This window comes from Idiotropiscis lumnitzeri, chromosome 1 (assembly GCF_059441095.1).
Source record: "Idiotropiscis lumnitzeri isolate Australia: NSW breed Sydney's pygmy pipehorse chromosome 1, RoL_Ilum_1.0, whole genome shotgun sequence".
Lineage (NCBI taxonomy): Eukaryota > Metazoa > Chordata > Actinopteri > Syngnathiformes > Syngnathidae > Idiotropiscis > Idiotropiscis lumnitzeri.
This window is the reverse complement of record NC_142391.1, coordinates 14,301,722-14,319,957: the sequence shown is the minus strand read 5'-3', so window position 1 is coordinate 14,319,957 and position 18,236 is coordinate 14,301,722. Positions and strand designations below refer to the sequence as shown.

General features: G+C 39.2%; 1 protein-coding gene across 1 annotated transcript; it reads right to left on the bottom strand.

Moving 5' to 3' along the window:
* Positions 1-3,217: 3,217 nt before the first annotated feature.
* mthfd1b (methylenetetrahydrofolate dehydrogenase (NADP+ dependent) 1b) lies at positions 3,218-16,815 on the bottom strand. The gene is made up of 28 exons (XM_088319175.1): positions 16,668-16,815; positions 14,106-14,190; positions 13,872-13,931; positions 13,723-13,776; positions 13,490-13,626; positions 12,560-12,660; positions 12,082-12,218; positions 11,452-11,563; positions 11,225-11,352; positions 10,983-11,080; positions 10,703-10,876; positions 9,949-10,085; positions 9,825-9,871; positions 9,430-9,537; positions 9,276-9,350; positions 9,082-9,184; positions 8,920-8,996; positions 8,313-8,453; positions 7,486-7,554; positions 7,257-7,368; positions 6,982-7,121; positions 6,611-6,652; positions 6,310-6,410; positions 5,223-5,400; positions 5,025-5,132; positions 4,565-4,717; positions 4,355-4,463; positions 3,218-3,960 (listed from the first exon to the last, which is right to left on the bottom strand). Exons 1-27 carry the CDS (start codon positions 16,703-16,705, stop codon positions 4,374-4,376), a joined length of 2,805 nt encoding a protein of 934 aa, XP_088175301.1. The 5' UTR covers positions 16,706-16,815; the 3' UTR covers positions 3,218-3,960; positions 4,355-4,373.
* Positions 16,816-18,236: the final 1,421 nt, after the last annotated feature.

Genomic DNA, 18,236 nt, shown 5'->3' with positions numbered 1-18,236 from the left:
TCCTAAGCTAACCATGTCAGATGGTGCTACTATAGTTTTGTTAGGTTTAGTACAACTGCATTCAGGGGTGCCAGAAATAGGCTGCTAATGATTCTAAAGGTCAATGACTGACAAGGGTGCAAGAAAATAGTGGTTGGTCCCCACTGCATCATATAGATCAATTTTTTTAAATATCTTTTACGATTTTTTTTTTTTTACGGTAACGCCCTTGCATGTGCGAAAGGAGAGACAGTCGCCAATGCACTTTTTAGCCATTAATTGAATACCGTGTGAGCTTTAAAAAGTCGTAACCCAATGAGCACCCTGACACAGCAACTGCTGTGGACCACAGCTCACAACCAGACACACACGCAGACTCGCCCACGTCGTGGCCTTGTTTCTGACAGCCAAATATGTAACACAGACACTACCATGCATACACGTATTTTATTTTATGCGGGTCCAAATATGTTTAGTGTGTAGGAATACATTTGTGCAAATGGTTTTAAATTGTGTGGGAATGGGCTTTATTCTTCCGACAAACCAAGTAACGAGAGTTGCATCTGCTACAACGAGGCAATCACAAAATTAGTTATCGTTACAATACGGAAATAACGATTGGCAGCTTGACACAAGCATTTGTACAAATGTATCCTTTCAAATAAATCCGGTTATTTGTGAGCTATGTGAGGAAATACGGTGAAGCAAGTTCAAACATTGAACTTCCCAGTTTTCAGCCCATTTCACCCACATCCTGCGTGGCTGTTGAGCTCCCCCTTGGCAGGAAGTTACTGGCGTGACAATGAATTAATAGCAAGTCAGCTACCGAAACCTTGTGAAAACACCAAGGGCAGAAATGGTAGTTTCATATTAAAATACCGTGAGGGCCGCCATTCACGAGAAGCGTCATCTCTTTTCACCGAACTGACACGCTGTAAAAACATTACTCAGCCACGTCTTTTAGCCGTTTCCAAAATCAAATCATCTCGCCTGCATTAACACATTCACCATCATATTTTCAACATTCCTCAACTGAAGAACCAGATGTGAGATGCTTAAAGGGGACATTTTCTAAATCAAAACGTTAGAGCAGAGACTTCAAGATTTCCTTGAACTTGTGTAACCATTCTATGATTACATGGCAAAATGGGGGGGGGGAAAGGGTAGTTCTTTAGCGAAAACTATTTTCATCTTATGTATATCATATCTATAGTGTGAATGAATATAATGCCAAATATTCATTATTTGTAAAGAAATATATATATATACATAGAGATATATAGTATATAATTCTATAATATGCCTCACCAAAACTATTTTCTGCTGTTGCTCATGTTCTGTTGTCACTTGCTTTTGGAATATTTTATAAACTGATATGATGGCATGCATACAGATTCTGAATGTAGAATATTTTATATTATTTATTCATTTATTTATTTGTTTGTTCAAAAGTCATTTTACGGATGTAGCTCGCATTTGTTACATTTATTTTTGATCAGATACATGTTTCTCTTTGTGTATTTATTTATTTAATTGCTTTTATTTTATTTCTGGAAAGACCTGCGAAAGGCACTTGTCTTTTTTTGTGTAATTTAGTCATCATCCAATGTAAATGATTCTCGCGATTAAATTTTGGGACAAAAAATACATTGACACACTTGGTCTGTGTGATTTCTGATGCCTCAGCAATTGCACCAATTTTAAACGCATTACTGATAAAACAGCAACAGCATACAATGTAGCTGAATTGTGTAAACTCGCTGCTAAACGTGCAGTATGAGAGAGAAAAAGAATTAGGAGCGCACATTTTAATGTCAGTGTTCTTGCTGCTCAAGTGAGACAAAGTGACTACTTGGCATTTTATAATTACGGACATAGAAAGAATAAAATGTACCCTGTGGCTTGTTTTTTTTGGATTTTGTCATATTGATCACAGAAATAGGCATGAACTGCTCATAGCACACACTGAATGCAGCATTTTAAATACACTTTGTCCACTTTAACTTTTGAATGATGTTTTGTTTGATGCAGCATTCTGGTAAACGGTCGTCAGTCAAAAATGGCACTCGTATTTGCTTCCAGACAGCTGAAAGTAAAATACTTTTGACAATCATGAGGGAGGATCCTCTGTAAAAAAAAAAAGACATCTGGTGAGTGTTGAGCTCCTGTTGCCAACACGTGACATCATCTTGCCCTCTGCTGGCTATACAGAAACAATTCTTTTTTTCGGTTCTGTCTAAAATACCTCAAAAGTAGGCAAGGCGGTCTTATTTATAGATCACATTTCATAAACAAGGCAACTCAATGTGCTTCACACATCAGTTAACAACATTCAAAAGCAAAGCAGAGAAAACTGTCATCTGCATTATTGTGATAGCCAACATTGGTGTTTTGAAGCCTTTGTCCCAAAGGTAACATATACAGACTGAACAGAAGGGGTGCTAGGACTGAACCTTGAGGGACCCCACATCATGGCCATTTGATCTGATTAAAAAATGCTCACAACTAGTAGTATGTAAATATGACCCCTGATAAATGTCTTATTTTGGATAGTCTAAGTAACAATAAAATGTAGTTATTTTTTATTATTTGATTATTAAGAAGGGGGAAAAAAAAAATCAAAGCTACTTGACCCTGCGCGGAAAAAGTACTTCCCCTCTTATTAAATCATTAATTAAATGTAGCTAATCACATTGTTCAGTTAATTTTTACTGACCTCACCCAAGCCTTATTAGATTCAGACCATCTTAATATAAAATAAAAAATACACCAATACGTAAAGAAAACCTGTCTGACTCGGGAGAATATTCTAAGGATTGATTAGCCAAACGTTGAACGTTTTGGAAGGTGTGTCTTGTGTGAACCAAAGTGCTTTTCGGTTCTGTAGTAAGACAGTGATAGAAAACACATCAAGTAAATTTCTGAATGGCTTACGGAAAGAAAACAAATTGAGTTGCTTTCTTGAAGTCGAGACTTAATTCTGATCAAAATCCACACAAGGTTTTTAAAAGGCCTGTTATACTCCAAAACCCTTTGTTGTTGCCGAATTAAAGCAATTCTGCAAGGAAGTGTGGGCCAAAATATCTCAAACTCGTCACAGAAAATTGAAGCTGACGGTTGCCCAACCAGTTATCAGGTCTCAGGAGCAAATACTTTTTTGGGGGGCGCAACTTGCTGTTCTCTAACGATGAGGCAAAATTCACAACAGACACAAACGTCACATCCATGAAGAAAAATATTTTTCTCTTTGATAAGAAATATTTTATTAGAGCAGACTTGTCTGATTCATCAATTTAGGCACTGCTACACAATGTTAGAAATACTTAAGGCAATTAAAAACAGGCATTTTTGTTAGTTGTTTTTTTTTTTCATGAAATGATATGGAATGTTTTTCATAAGTGACAGTACCCAAATGGAGTTGAAGTTATCGAAAAGAAGACAGGATTTATCACTTGTATGTCAGCCTGAGGGAGCTTGCGACAAAATTCTTGATTACCAAGTTCCAGAAGGTTCAGTAGCCAGTCAAAGCAACCGTAATTTCTTGAAAATAACGCACTCTCAGATGTTATACATCCCCCAAATTTGCCCCTCAAAAAAAAAAAAAGGAAGAGTAATTTGTCGTATTGAGAATTTTTGACAGTTTTTGTAAAAATGGCTACAAGGCCACTTTTATAGAAAATATGCCGCAAGTTTCTTTTTATGGCCATTCGCTTTCTCTTCGCCGCTATCCGTTTTGCGACAAATCCATTCACGATGCCATGCCATGTTTCTATCATATTGGAAGGAAAGTAAATCTTAATCATAACCCCTAGGTACCGGAAAATGTCGATATTTTCCCGTAAACTCCCCGCGGCACTTGATTTTGGATGATTTTCTTCAAAAATGTGTTCATCTCAAGAAATTACGGTAACTGTTATTTAAAGACAAGGAGTCGAAGGTCCTTCCAGTTAGAAGTTGATTATGACGCAGCAGTGTACCACCCTGGTACACAAAGAAAGAAAAAGAAGATCAAAACAGTTATCACTTTGCTGACAAATCCGAAATAGAGTAGGGTGGATAAGTCTGAGTTCAGCCAACAGAAATGAAAATAATTGTACATAATAACATACAGATATGAATACATATACATTTTACTTATATATATATATATTTTTTTTTTTAATATATTTTTTTTTTGTCCAGCTGTTGTCAGGCTGAATCAACGAGGATTCAAATAGACAGTTGTTGATTGTGAGTGGCATTTTTTTTTTTTTATCAAAAAGACTGCGACAAAAAAAAAAAAAAAGGTACAAAGATAACGACAACAAATCTGGTGGTCTATGACTTTTGCACATTGCTACATTAATAATACAGTATATGCAGGACATTTGCTTACCAGCATCGAGTGCAAAAGATCAGAAGAGCCCGTTGACCTGTTCAGTCTCAGGATCCAAGTCAATGTCATAGAAACAAGGCCTGGTGGGCAGGCCAGGGATTGTGGGCATCTAGCAGCAAGAGACATACAAAAAGCAGCATAGTTATTTAGCAAAACAATTAATTGAGGTAATTGGTAGACTAAAACAGTACATTATGGACAAAAGCCTACCGTGCCAACTAGCGGGAAGAGGAAGCCTGCGCCAACACTTGCTCGGATGTCTCGAATTGGCACAATGAAGCCTGTGGGCACACCCTTTTTGTCTGCTTCGTGGGATAGCGAGAGGTGAGTCTTTGCCATGCAGATTGGGAGGTTGCCAAAACCCTGTGTGAAAAGGAGTGAGCAAAAACATGTTTTTACGTCGGCAAAGATGGTTTATGATTTATCAGCATTGACATTGGAACCTGATTATCACTAAATGTGGAGGGCAAAAGTCAAAACTCAGATCTGTTCGATTTAAAAACCTACATCTGTTTCTGACTCTATGATTTTTCCAGGTACAGCATTACAACCTATGAGAAGGTGGAGATTTGCATTCTACTAGTGAGAGTCCTTGATATTAATGGACAAATTCAGTTGAACCTCTCATCCCTCTTTGCAAGGAAAAGAGCAGACAAAGAGAGCCGCAGACCTGTTTGGTGTAGAGCTCCACTTTGTGCTGGGCCTCAGGGAGAAGCTCAATGTCATCGGCTCCATAGATCTTCTGGGCGATTATTCGGATCTTCTCAGTAATGGGAAGCTAATAATGAAGGTGGAATACACACACAATTATTTGGCTGAACACCAATGTACAGAAGTGGAATTTTCAGTTGACCCCTTGAACACATACCTCCAAGTCATACAGGAACTTAAAACTGCTCGGAGCCTTCGAGGCTTCCTGAACAGCTTGTCCCAGAGCAAGCGCACCCGCTCCACCCTCGGCCCAGTGGTTGCAACGCACAGCGTCAAACGCCCCGGCAGTTCTAGCCATGCTGCAGACCAGGTCCAGCTCCGCATCAGTGTCGGTCCTGTGAAACAACAACGGCATCAACAATAAACCATCAGTTAATTATATTCAACTTGCTTAGAGGTGTTTTGCTCATTGAAAATTCGGATGCGAGTACTTTTTAGAATTTTCCGAATTGAGTGGAGTGAACTCAACTTCCTTCAAAACAAGCAGCAGCTGGGAAGATTGTGAACAATTCTTCAAACAAAAAAAAAAAGCTCCAAGCTATTTACTGTCACTCCACTCCGAGTTTACCACAAGCTCAACTCAATTTTATTTCAGTAGCGCGTTCACAACAGCGGCTGTAACAAAGCGCTGTATGCAAAAAAATATATAAAATGGTACTACTATCATAAAAAAACAAACGATCAAACTAAACACTAAACGACAGAGCTTTCCCTTTGATATCGTGTGTGTGGGGGGGGATCCTCATTTGAAACAGTTATTGCCTCTTTAATAAAAATCATCTATGTGGTGGTGTCATAATACTTTCAGCAACAGAAATTTGAACGCAAAAAGTGCATTGTCGCATGCAGACCAAATAATACTCCGAGGAAATATTTATCCTCTGTAAGAACATTACTGCAGCTTACTGAGTCACTCACAGTTCTGGTGAAATTCTTTGTCTGCATCTACACGACTCATATACACACAACAAATTAAACTCATAATCTCATGGCACCACTGTACACTTATGTTGAAGTAACCAAAATGAAAGTTCAATAATGCACCTTGTACCTAAGTACATAACTTCAGGACACCAAAACAATTCGTAATAATATTTATAAGAATAACAACAATTATATCTTAGACTTATGTAACAGCAACTCATGTGGGTAAATAAAATGTAGCAGCTAGCATTGGCCACCATCTGATAGCCAGCCAGCTTGACAGCGACAGGCAGTGTTTGAAGAAAGGAGGATGGACTTACTTGAAAGCATTGACAGCCACCACCACTGGCACACCAAAGTGTTTGGCATTCTCGATCTGCTTTCTCATGTTGCTGCAGCCTTTCTGCAGCAGTTCGAGGTTCTACCAACAAACACACGCACACACACAGACAAAGTTTCAGTCTATGTGTATTATTTTCATGTTAGCAATACATAGTGCCTTTTTGTGAGTTCAACACATAAAAAAGAGAGACCAGAAACATGAAAAAGTTTTAAAAGACAAACTAAGGATAGAGTCGCCTATGTAAGTGGAATACATTGTTAAGCAGCAGAGCCCATTACCTCCTCAATATATTCCTTGGGTAGCGGCATCCCGGCAGTAACCTGAAAAAAATATTTTTTAAAGCGTCAGAAATATCCATTGACAGAATGAATGCATTCAAAGTCACAATAATAAGCATCGACACGTCATGTCTAAGTAAAATTAATTACTGTTCTGTGATTTTCTACTGTATAGGTGTGAGTATTAACGTGAGTGGTTGTTTGGCTCAAGCTTCCAAGACAAACACTAATGAGGACATTAGAAAGCACAAGAGAAAAATGGATGGACTTTACTATTTCACAAAAGTATTTCGAGCCATGCTGTCTAAAATGTTGGTAAGAAGTACAAAGATACAATTGTTGCGTGGATAAGAGCTTGAGGGAGAACACACCGTTGGGCCTCCGCCGTGCATTTTCAGGGCTCGGACAGTTGCCACCAAAACCACCACGTGGGGTCTCAGGCCGGAGTATCGGCACTTGATATTGAAGAACTTCTCCATCCCGATATCTGCGCCAAAGCCAGCCTCTGTCACTATTTGGCAAAAAGGCACAATGCATGTGAGCACAAAGTCAATCAGATTGAAATCTGGAGGATAGACTGAGTCATCTTGACAAGAATAAATTAGAACACACACTAAACAAACATTAACCATTCTTCTCCACTTACCAACAAAGCCCTCTGGTCCGACCAGTTTCAAAGCAATTTTATCAGCCAAGATGGAGGAGTTGCCGTGGGCGATGTTGGCAAAAGGGCCAGCGTGGACAAACACAGGGGTTCCCTGCAGAATTGGATGACTCAAATGAGACTCGATACTTTTAAGTCTGGTCGCCTGCACACTCGTCTCCTTTTTCCCCGCATAAGAGTTCTTATTCAACTCGTAAACTCGACTACCCACCTCCAACGTCTGCATAAGATTTGGCTTGATGGCGTCTTTCATGAGCACAGTTAGCGCACCACACACACCCTGCGAGACATAAAAACACAACTATCGTGTTATGCCCAACAACGCTGTCTGTCATCTTGTCACTGCCTGTTGTATATTACTTGTCCAATTGTGATGCAGAGCATGCTGATTCACAGTTGTACCTTGACTCAGCTCAATAACTCTATTTAATCAAATATTTAAACAACCCTATTTAAATTAAGCTAAATGCCATTAATTCTTTCCAGCTACTATAACTTACAAACAATGCATATGAAAAAAACGGGTCTTATGCAGAGTAATTAAGCTGTAAGTCACATAAAAAAAATGACATAAGGAGCTTTGACTCCAAGATGTCTGCTACATGGAGTCCATGCTCCTTGTCAGGGCTTTCATTTATTTGTGTTTAGCTCCTTTCCCCATTCCATAAATCTCCAAAAGTGCAACAGGGAAAGTAAGGCCTCAGGTCATGACGAATCACGGTTCACCTGTTTTACGAAGCTGACCTATGATGGTTAGGTCGTTAGCTGAGACCTAAGCAAATGTGATGTCATTTTCAGTCGACAGATGTGAAAAAATGGCCACTAGCTGAGAGTGCTAAATACAGGTGGATCTTACTTCACTCATACATCGCAAAACCAGTGGAACTGCATGGAACATATTCTTGTTGGGAAAATTTGGGGGTTGACTTCCCCTTTAAAATCAGATTTGGTTTTCTTATAAAATCAATGTAACAGCAACATTATAATTCCAAAAAGTCAAAAATTATTTGCTATTTGTATTAACTCAGCGCTTCTGACCAGGTCTTCGGTGGTGATGGGTTGTCCACCACGGCTGGTGGCCACCACCATTTTGGCTAGCCGTTCACGCATGTCCTCGAGGCTGCTGGTGAGGGCGAGGACCGCCATGATTTCACTGGCTACTGTGATGTCAAACTGGGCCTGGAGGGTAACAGAGCCAGAGACATAAAATAAAAACATGATCTTTATTGTACTTTTGTGAAACACTTTGAGTTTCCTTGTGTATGAAATGTGCTATATAAATAAAAATTCCTTGTCTTTGTCCAACAAACGCCACCTGATTTATTATACAATCTCCAGTCGCAACAATACTAATATAAAGATACTCAGTTTTGATGACACAGACAAAGAGGTATTTAATATATTTTATGTATTTGACTTTATTATGGTTTCAATTCTCAACAGTGAAGACATATTTTGTTCTTAAATTGTGTTTCTCACTAGATTCTGCTATAGCACCTAATGAAGTGTGCATTTAGTATGCATTGCAAGCCATCATTTTCCATTTAGCTCCCCTTTAAGAATCTGCTTGGGTTCGTCTTCTAAATCAAACAGATATTATATTGCTTTCTCATTTTGCTGTTACCAATTGTTGTTTTCTCTTTACCTCTCTTGTATAGCCCTTTTCAGTCGGCGACTGTCCAATTGTGATCTTCCGAAGGAATCGATCATTGGTGTCCAGTACTAGAGATATGGGGAAATCGACATCATTGAATGAACACACATGAATGACTTGGGAAGATTTACAATATTTCTGGTATGTTTTGACCTCTCTGCCATGTGACTGAGCTTGGGTCAATGTCTAAACGGGCAAAGCGGGAGATCTCATCCTCAGTCAGGGTGGTGGGATCCGTTTTGTCAATGCCTAGTTTCTAAAAAGAAGAGCAAAGAGCATGAATGTGAAGGCACGACAGTGAAACAAGACACACCAAAGGAGAACCAATGATTAATTAGAGCGAGTACTTTTAGTCTGTTGATCTGGACCGGGGAGAACTTCCTCTGTCCTCCACTGACAGGAACCAAGCGATTGTACAGAGCCTTAAGTTGCACACAGAAAGCAGTAATTAACATGACTTAAAAATAAAAAAGTGAATAATAGACACAAGAGTGGCGCCACCTTGTCGCTTTGTGTGGCCTCATGGAACATACGGGCGTCGATGGCAGCAGCCACCAAGTTATTGGATGCTGTGATCGCATGGATGTCCCCAGTGAGATGGAGGTTGAACTGAAAAGTAGTTTATTATTCATTTAAAATTAAACAAAATTTTAAAATTAAAAATTTCTATTCAGTATATAAGAGGTGTGTAGGACACATTCGAGGAGTGATGTCACAAAAGATGGATTTTGTTGGGTAGATAGAGGGCCATTCCAAGTGTGGGGAGCCAGGTGCCCAGGCTTAGGCCTGTGCTCTGGCGCCATCTCGTGGCAATTTTGTGCCATGAAATCAATATGAAGTGTTTTTTTTATTTTTTTAAATATTAGATGGGCAGTAAGAGTTTTGAAGTACAGTACCTCTTCCATTGGAATAACTTGAGAATATCCCCCTCCTGCGGCACCACCTGCCGACAAAGCAAACTCTTGAGTATAAAATGTAGGACACAAAAGGATTCAATTCCAGCAGCATCTCAATTCAGACCTTTAATGCCAAATGTGGGGCCCTGCGAAGGCTGACGGACGTTAGCGAAAACATTCAGCTTCATGTGGGCTCCCAGTGCTTGGACCAGGCCGATGGTGGTGGTGCTCTTCCCCTCCCCCAGTGGAGTCGGAGTAATACTACACATGGAAAATCATATCAGCGAAATCTGTAGACCAGTGAGTCCCAAAAAGTGTAATGAGGGGTCATCAGGTGCATCACGGGAAATTATCTGATTTCACTTAATTGGTGGGAAATTATTCACAACGAATTATATATCTTTGTTCATCTATCAATGACTGTAACACACACAGTAATGAGAGACAGGACAATGAAACATTCATCCACCAGATGACAGAAGGCACATAATTAACCTGTGCATCCACTTTGAGACATTTTTGTTTGGAAATGTGCTGGGAGATTTCTCTCTCATGTAAAATACATGCCTTGGCTTGGGGAAAACGGCGCTTAAACCCAATCACAACATCAGGTTTATCGAATTCGAGAGTTGTATTAAAAACATAAACAGTTTTGAGTCACACCGTCAGAGAGCTACTAATTTTACAGGATGTAAAATATCGCGGTTGTAGGAAAACAATAACTATTTTCACTATGTTCATGCTAATGATGATCAGATAACTATGTGGTACATTTTGCCAAAAACAAGCAGAAATTTTCTATATGAATCATCAATCTGTAATTAAATGTATAAAGTCAAGTCAAACAGTAATGTTGAGAGGGTAAAATTACAGCATACCCAGTGACCACCACATATTTGCCATCTGGTTGTGCCTGCAGACGCTTGATGATGCTCAGTTGGACCTTGGCCTTGGTTTTACCGTATAGGTCTACCTCGTCTGAGAGCAGACCCACTTCTGTTGCGAGACGGTCGATGGGCTTTGGCACACAGGAGCGAGAAATCACAATGTCGCTGCGTGTACACAAAGATGACCAAACAAAAAACACCATTAAAACCAATTCAGATGGCTCATGGAAAATTTAATGATTTTTTTTTTTATGTATATTACGTGACAAACCTTGGCACAGGCTTCTGGAGTTTGAGTTTGGTGTAAGAAATAGTCCACCTCCCTGGTTGATGGCTCTCCAAGAAACGCTTTGCACTCAGCACTGTGTTCTAAAAACACACATACACACACACCCACACACACACGCCCACCCGCACACGCACACACTCAAAATTCAACCGCTGGTTACATTTGTTAAAATAAAATAATTCCATTTAGTAGTTCACCAATTTGCCATGAAGAAATAACCTTACCGCCATCAGCATGGCCACAGTCATGGGTCCCACGCCTCCCGGCACCGGCGTGATGAAGCTTGCTAGCTCCTTGGCTGAGTTGTAGTGTACGTCGCCCACAACACGCTTGCCACTAGGTCTGCTCTCGTCTGCAGCACATAAAAGGATTTAAGGTAACTACAACACATTGACTTTGAGGAAAAATAAATAAATAAAACGACTAAATTGAAAATTTAAAAGTAAAGTACCTGAAATGAGATTGATGCCACAGTCTATAACTACTGCTCCTTTCTTGATCCATTCCCCTTTCACCATCTCCGCTTTCCCAATGCCAACAACGAGGATGTCTGCCTTGCCAACCTACATGCAAGCAAAACAAATGCGTTGTTACCAGCAGCAAAGATAATACAGGGGGTGCTCGGTTGTGTTCCGGTTTTACAGAGAGAACATAAACTCAGATTGTATCCAAGTCCTATCACTAACCACAGTTGTAAAGTCATAATGACAGGAAATAATTGTAGAAAATCACTTGTTAGGGGGCATCTTGGGCTGGGCGATGAAGAAATTAATTCTCGAGATTTACTTTATCTGCAAGGACAATTTTTTTCTCACAGCTTCCTATTGATGTGCTTTACGCTAAAGAGGAGCCATTTAAAAAAATGCACCCAGGGTAACCAATGGGGTCGCCATAGTTAAACTTTTATGTCTCATTTTGTCATTTTAATTCATGCACAACTATAGTGAAAAAACAGCTGAATTCATGCAACTATTGGCAACAAGAAAACAGCACTACAGATCTTCTATACTCGATTAAAGGCTATACTTTCTCCACCTCTGATTTAGAGAATACTTTAGAGCTGACGTGCAGTACTTGTTACCTCTTCAGCCAATTCCACAGTTTTGGAATGACATGTGGTAACGGTGGCGTGGTTCCACAGGAGAAGATCATGCATTGGTGCACCTACAATCTTGCTGCGACCGATCACGACCGCTCGTTTCCCAGCTACTGACACACCTGCAAGGAAGCGACAAGAGGAAAGAGGGGATTTTTATTGTTGTTGCTCTTGGGATATTGTCAAAGCCAGTTTAAAACACCCTGTAAAGTCACGCCGCGCCACACCAGCTAGTTGCTATTACCCGCCAGCGGCCCGGCAGACCAGCGTTAGGGCCGTCCAACACACACGGGCCCACTTCACAGGGACACCAACTGAGAACTGTTCATTGCGCAGCCATTTTATTAATCATTCAAACTTGGCAGCCTTGTTTACACTACTGCTCTCTGTAGTGTGTTAAATTTACAAGACACTCTTTTGTCACTTTACAGGGTCTTTCGGGATGTTTTCTCGCTCTGCTTACCAGTCTGTCTGATCAGTTCCATACAGCCATTTGGAGTGCATGGGATGAAGCAGTCGCTAAGGTCTCCACGAGACAGCTTCCCAGCATTTATGCTTGTAAGCCTTAAAACAGATACAAACACATCAGGGCACTTATTAGAACCTTAGTTTTTACTTTCATAAAGGAATTATATCCTTCAAAAATGCAGGATATTTAAGACCTTGAATTTATATTATCAGACATCACTATACAAAGAATTTAAATGTTTGGGGGGGGCAGCATAATCTTGGCTCAAACAACCAATAAATTCAGGTTGATTTCGAACTTGTAACGCGCATCCCTTCATCCCACAAACACAGTTAACAATTTACAGCAGGGCTATTGAGGCAAAATCATCAGGGGGGAAATCATAGAAAAAGCTTATTCTCGTATTCTTCTATTTGTTATTTTTGCATTCATCCTTATCAAATAAACATTGCTCCATCCATCCATTTTGTACTGTCGCGATAACAGGGATCCCTAAAAGTCGACTCAGGAGTATTAGTCCCGCTCGCCTCTCGGGGAACTAGGTCTACGTTTGGATTGGCTCTAGAGGGGAAATGAAAATTTGGTAGAATCAGTCTTTTTATATGAAGGGGGTGACAATTGAACAAATTCCTATCCTAGCTAAGCGTGGGCAGACGACAATCTGGACTGATTGGTCAGGAAACCACAGGGGGAAAAAAACATTCAAATATGGAACATGTCCAGCTAAAAATCCCGAGCTAAGGTTTTTGTAATTTTTTTCACCCTTTTATACTTCATCTGCATGTGAAGGGATTTGATGAAAGAGCGGGCAGTTTTTCTGTTTTTTGTTTTGTTTTAATTTTTAGAGAACTGAATGAGCGAGACCGAGATAATTGCATATTTACAGTAAGTGAATCGAAGTAGACTGAGCTCTCCTCGGCTTACCCGTCAACGTCTTTCTCAGGTGCCACAGTATTAGTCACCTTCTCTGTGTCGATCTTGTGGACCGAGTCTAAGGGCAACTGGACAATGAGGCCGTGGACAGAAGAGTCCTCATTCACCTCTGTGATACTGTGAAGAATCTGAGGGTGGGGGGGGAAAAAAGTCTTCCATACTGTCCCACATTCTTTGAACGCCTCAGAAGTCTATATCTAAAAGTTGATTTCAATCGCTCCTACCTCATCCTCAGTTGCGGTGTTGGGAATTTTCAAGTGTATGGCATTTATTCCAATCTAACCGACAATATAAACAGTCATGTTAGACATGAGTGCAGACGTGACTGCAGAAAATTGAGGGTGGAAATGATAAACAAAAAAAACCCACTTGCCTCAGATGCAGCCCTCAGCTTCATGCCGATATACAGATTGGAATCATCACGATCTCCAACCTATAGAGACATTGCATTGCTTTATGAATTACAGAAAACTGACTTCTGCCTCTTTTTATTGTGGAAAAGTTTGGAAATCAGCCGAAAAAATGGAGAGGATGCTATGGCAAATCAAGCAAGTTAGCAAGCAGTATATGATCAAAAACAAAATGCACAAATCAACCGACGACTGACCTGTAAAATCACTAGACCAGGTTGGAAGTTCGGATCCTGAAGCTTCATCTCTTCTACATCCTTCCACAAACCCTGCCTCATCTGCCTGAGGAAAAAAAAACACACAAAACCCAAGCAGAAAGTCCTTGTTTAATATTTGTTATGAAGCAGGGTTCTACTATATGTAAATAATTCATTGAAATACTTTGAATGGGGGAGTGGGTCTGGCTATAATGTTCATTTTTAAACTCCTTAGCTTTGTATTGATTTCTCCAAAACAAATAGCTAAAATTCAAAATGCAAGCTAATATAATTTTCCTGATTCCCAAAAAAAATTGCTTGTTGAAAAATGGACCATCCCAGCTAAATGATCCCTTTAATCGTACATTTATGTATGTATCATATATAATTGTGTTCTAGTAATTTTTATTTATTTTTAATTGTGCAATATATTATCTGGGATATATTATCTAATGACTACTCATATACCATCGCAGGGATTACATCCCAAACCAATCTAGTGAAATCTGAGATATAGAAATAACCTATTTAAATACACCATAGGCATGTTTCTTATAACATTTAGAGCATGTAACATTTTATGAGGTTTTTAAACACTTTAAAACAATACTAACACATAATATACTAAGAGAGAGAGAGAGAAAGAAATACCAATATTTAAAAAATAAAGAAATAAATCAAAAAGTAGGATAACCGCTGTAATAACGCTTAAAAAAAACATGAGATAGCGTCCCCCCCAAAAATTAAACGTTATTTAGCGGTTTACCATATGTTTTAGAACATTTCTACCTATATTATACTGGTATTTATTCTGGGTTGCACATGCAAAATCAGGACACCTCCCTTCATCAAACAATAGTCTTGTTGTTTCTCATTAACTTTAATAATTTAATGGTGAGGGGAAGGGGAAACAAAGCCAATTATCAAGTTGAGTGAACAGATAAGCATGAACCAATCAAAGGTCAAACGCACAATACAATGGTGACGCTGGACTTCACTGGACTTTATTTTACAGCAGTCAAACCATTGTTATCATTTTCTCGGTGTGAACCAAGATTAACACTGATGGCAACTGTTCATTTTCCTAGGCACAAAATAAGGTCACAATGTGCAATCTTAGCCACATCAGATAAAAATGATCGACAAAGCGTGACTTTTCGAAAGAGGTAAACTCATTTAACTAAGCTGAACTGAACGTGATGCAGCACGAGTTACACACAGCAAGTAATTTAATGGCTCTTAATTACAAATGCATGACAGCATTTCCTCATAGCAAGTTAAGAGGGAATTTCGCCATCTTCTGCTGGCTATGAATGTCAATAAAACCACAAGTTAGTCAACGAAATGTAATTTAATTAAAATAACGCAGAACTACGGTTTACTGTGAATACCTCGTCAATTTTTTCTTTTTTGCAAACTTGTCGCAGATATCCTGGATGTTTATCAATTGTTTAGTAAAGAAGCATGGCCGAAATAATCTATTCATTCAATAATTGAATGTTTCATTGCAAAAGTGTAGTGTTATGCCAGATTTGGTCATACGTCACAGTTCCTTCCTACAGTTGCTGTCACGTGAGGAATGGGGTTTGGACCCAAAAGCAGACAGGAGACGGAGGTGGCGACGTAAAAGTCTTTATATACAAAATTCCAAGTAATAACAAGCAGGCCTGGATTCAGAACACATGGACAATGGCTGACATCCTCACACGAAGAGAGCTTGACGTACTGACGATGTGTCTCTGAATAACTTGCTCTTAAATTCTCAAGGAATCAAGCCTATATGACATCGTAAAAGACCAGCGCATTAAAAGGACCATAGCAACTGTGTAGCAACGGACACATTAAGACATATCACAACAGTTGCCTCATGTTGTAATACATTATTAGCTAATGAGTGCATGGCTGTCAAGTCTTGCAATTACGTGTAAATGTGATTGTTCAATTATTGCATAAATATATATTAATAGCAAACGTTATTTTGTTGCAACATGCATAGATAAATGTTCCTGGTAAATGAAGCATCTGAGGTTACCTGACCAAGAGTACAAAGATCACATCACAACTTCACAAACTTGTTACACAATAGAGCAACGTGTATAATCACTCCATTCCACATGATGCTTGTGGAAGTCAGCATTGCATAACCATTTTTTTGCTTGTTTTTATTTAAATAAAAACAAGTTTTTTTTTAAATAAAAAAAATGTACAATGTACCTCGCAGGGTGGGAGAATCCTCACCACATTATGAACACTTATTTTTTTAAACACATCATATCTGACGCTATTCATTCACGTGGTTTGCACCTCGCACAAACAGACGCCTCAATTCATATTCAGGATCATTCTCCAAGGGTGCTGTGAATAAATTCACGATATATTCAGGTATGAAGCGCAAAAATAATTCTAACTGTGCAGACGTAGGCTAGTGGAGCTGCCAAGTTAGTTAGCCAGCACACATGACCATGCCGCACTGAGTTGGAAATATCAGCACGGCCATAAAGCACATGACATGAAAACACCAACAAACGATGAAAAAAATACTAATAAAATAAACAGACTTACGACGCAACTTCCCTCCCACTGATGACTTGTGCTGGCATCTTGGGGGGTTGACAGACCTTTCGAATGTCGTTACTCTCACACGCGCACTTCTGTCCAAAAACTCTAAACTTCCTGGACGTAAAGCGAGAAAAGTGACGTAAACCACTCTTTTGGCAATCCGTACTATACTCGATTTGACTAATAGACTTGATGATAGGAGAAAGGGGCGGGGATATGGGGGCGGGGGGATACTGTCAATACTTGAAAACCAATTGAGTGTCGACTGCATATTCTATCCACCAATAAAAATCCCCTCATTTGGTTGTAACAACCATTAGTGAGAGACGGGGCGTTTCTTCACTGTCATGGTATTGTCAGCAGATGGCGCTAATAATGTTAATACCTAGATCCTATCTATTCTTATATTAAAAAAATATTTACCTAATGTAATTTTGATCGTGTTAGTATGCTAATGTACTTTATTTGCATTTCAGATAGTTGTTGTCGTTCTTTTTTAAAAGGTAAAACTTGAGCGAGGTTTCCTGTTTATTGCAGTGGAAGACTTTTTTCTCAAATAATATTAAAGTCATTCCCAAATCTAATGCATTTGTCTTCACACAGCAGGGACGTGCAAAATACCTCTGGAGGGCTAGGTGACCAAAGTTAAAAGGTTGCACATGAGAGAAGAGAAACATACTTTATTTTTTACTGTAATTTCTGGACTGTGTAGTTTTTATCAAGTATTTCTCCAAAACCTTCATTGAGTCAAGGCCCTCAATTTACATAACAAAATTCTAACAGAAAGTATCCTCAGTACTGCAATGAATGTCAGATAGATTGAATGTAACCTTAGCAAAGTGTGTGGATGCACCTCCAAAAATATCTTATCATTATTATCATGCATTTCCTAATTCTTTACCACCTATATGTCAACAATGACATTCAACACCAACCCTTGTGAGATTCCTCATAGTGACCCTATTCACTCCACTGTGGACAAATTCTTCTAACCCAAGCTGACACTCAGCATAGAACTTCGGTGAGACGTACTTTGTTCATTTCATATATTGTAATGTCACAAATAAATCCTCTTGGAACAGCTGGGATGGCCTCAGGAAGTTTTCACAGAGGGTCTTCTGCTATGGAGACCCATCTTTAGTTATTCTCATTGGAAAGGAGAGGAGCGCTACATATGTCATGTCTCTTATCAATTGGCTTTATGTCAGCACATGTACCATACTTCTACCCTACTATTCCATTTTATTTGCGACATACAGAAAGGTTGCACATTGTCTGTATGTTTCAATGTTTGCGTGTCTCAGATACAACTGTACAACTACAACGTTTTTGTTTCAGTTCATCTTTGTGTCAATGCATTGTTATATTGTAACGGTGGGTGAGACTCACTGTTTGTAGGCCTAGTATTTATATGTATATACACTATTATTGTACTTTAATTTTACACAGGCTTACTGTCTACAAGTGCTAAATGCAAATTATTTTTGGGGGTGGTTAGTTTTCTTTTCCCTTTTTATTATAAGTACAAGTGCTAAATGCACTGGTATTTTGTTTTACAATATCCATTTAGCC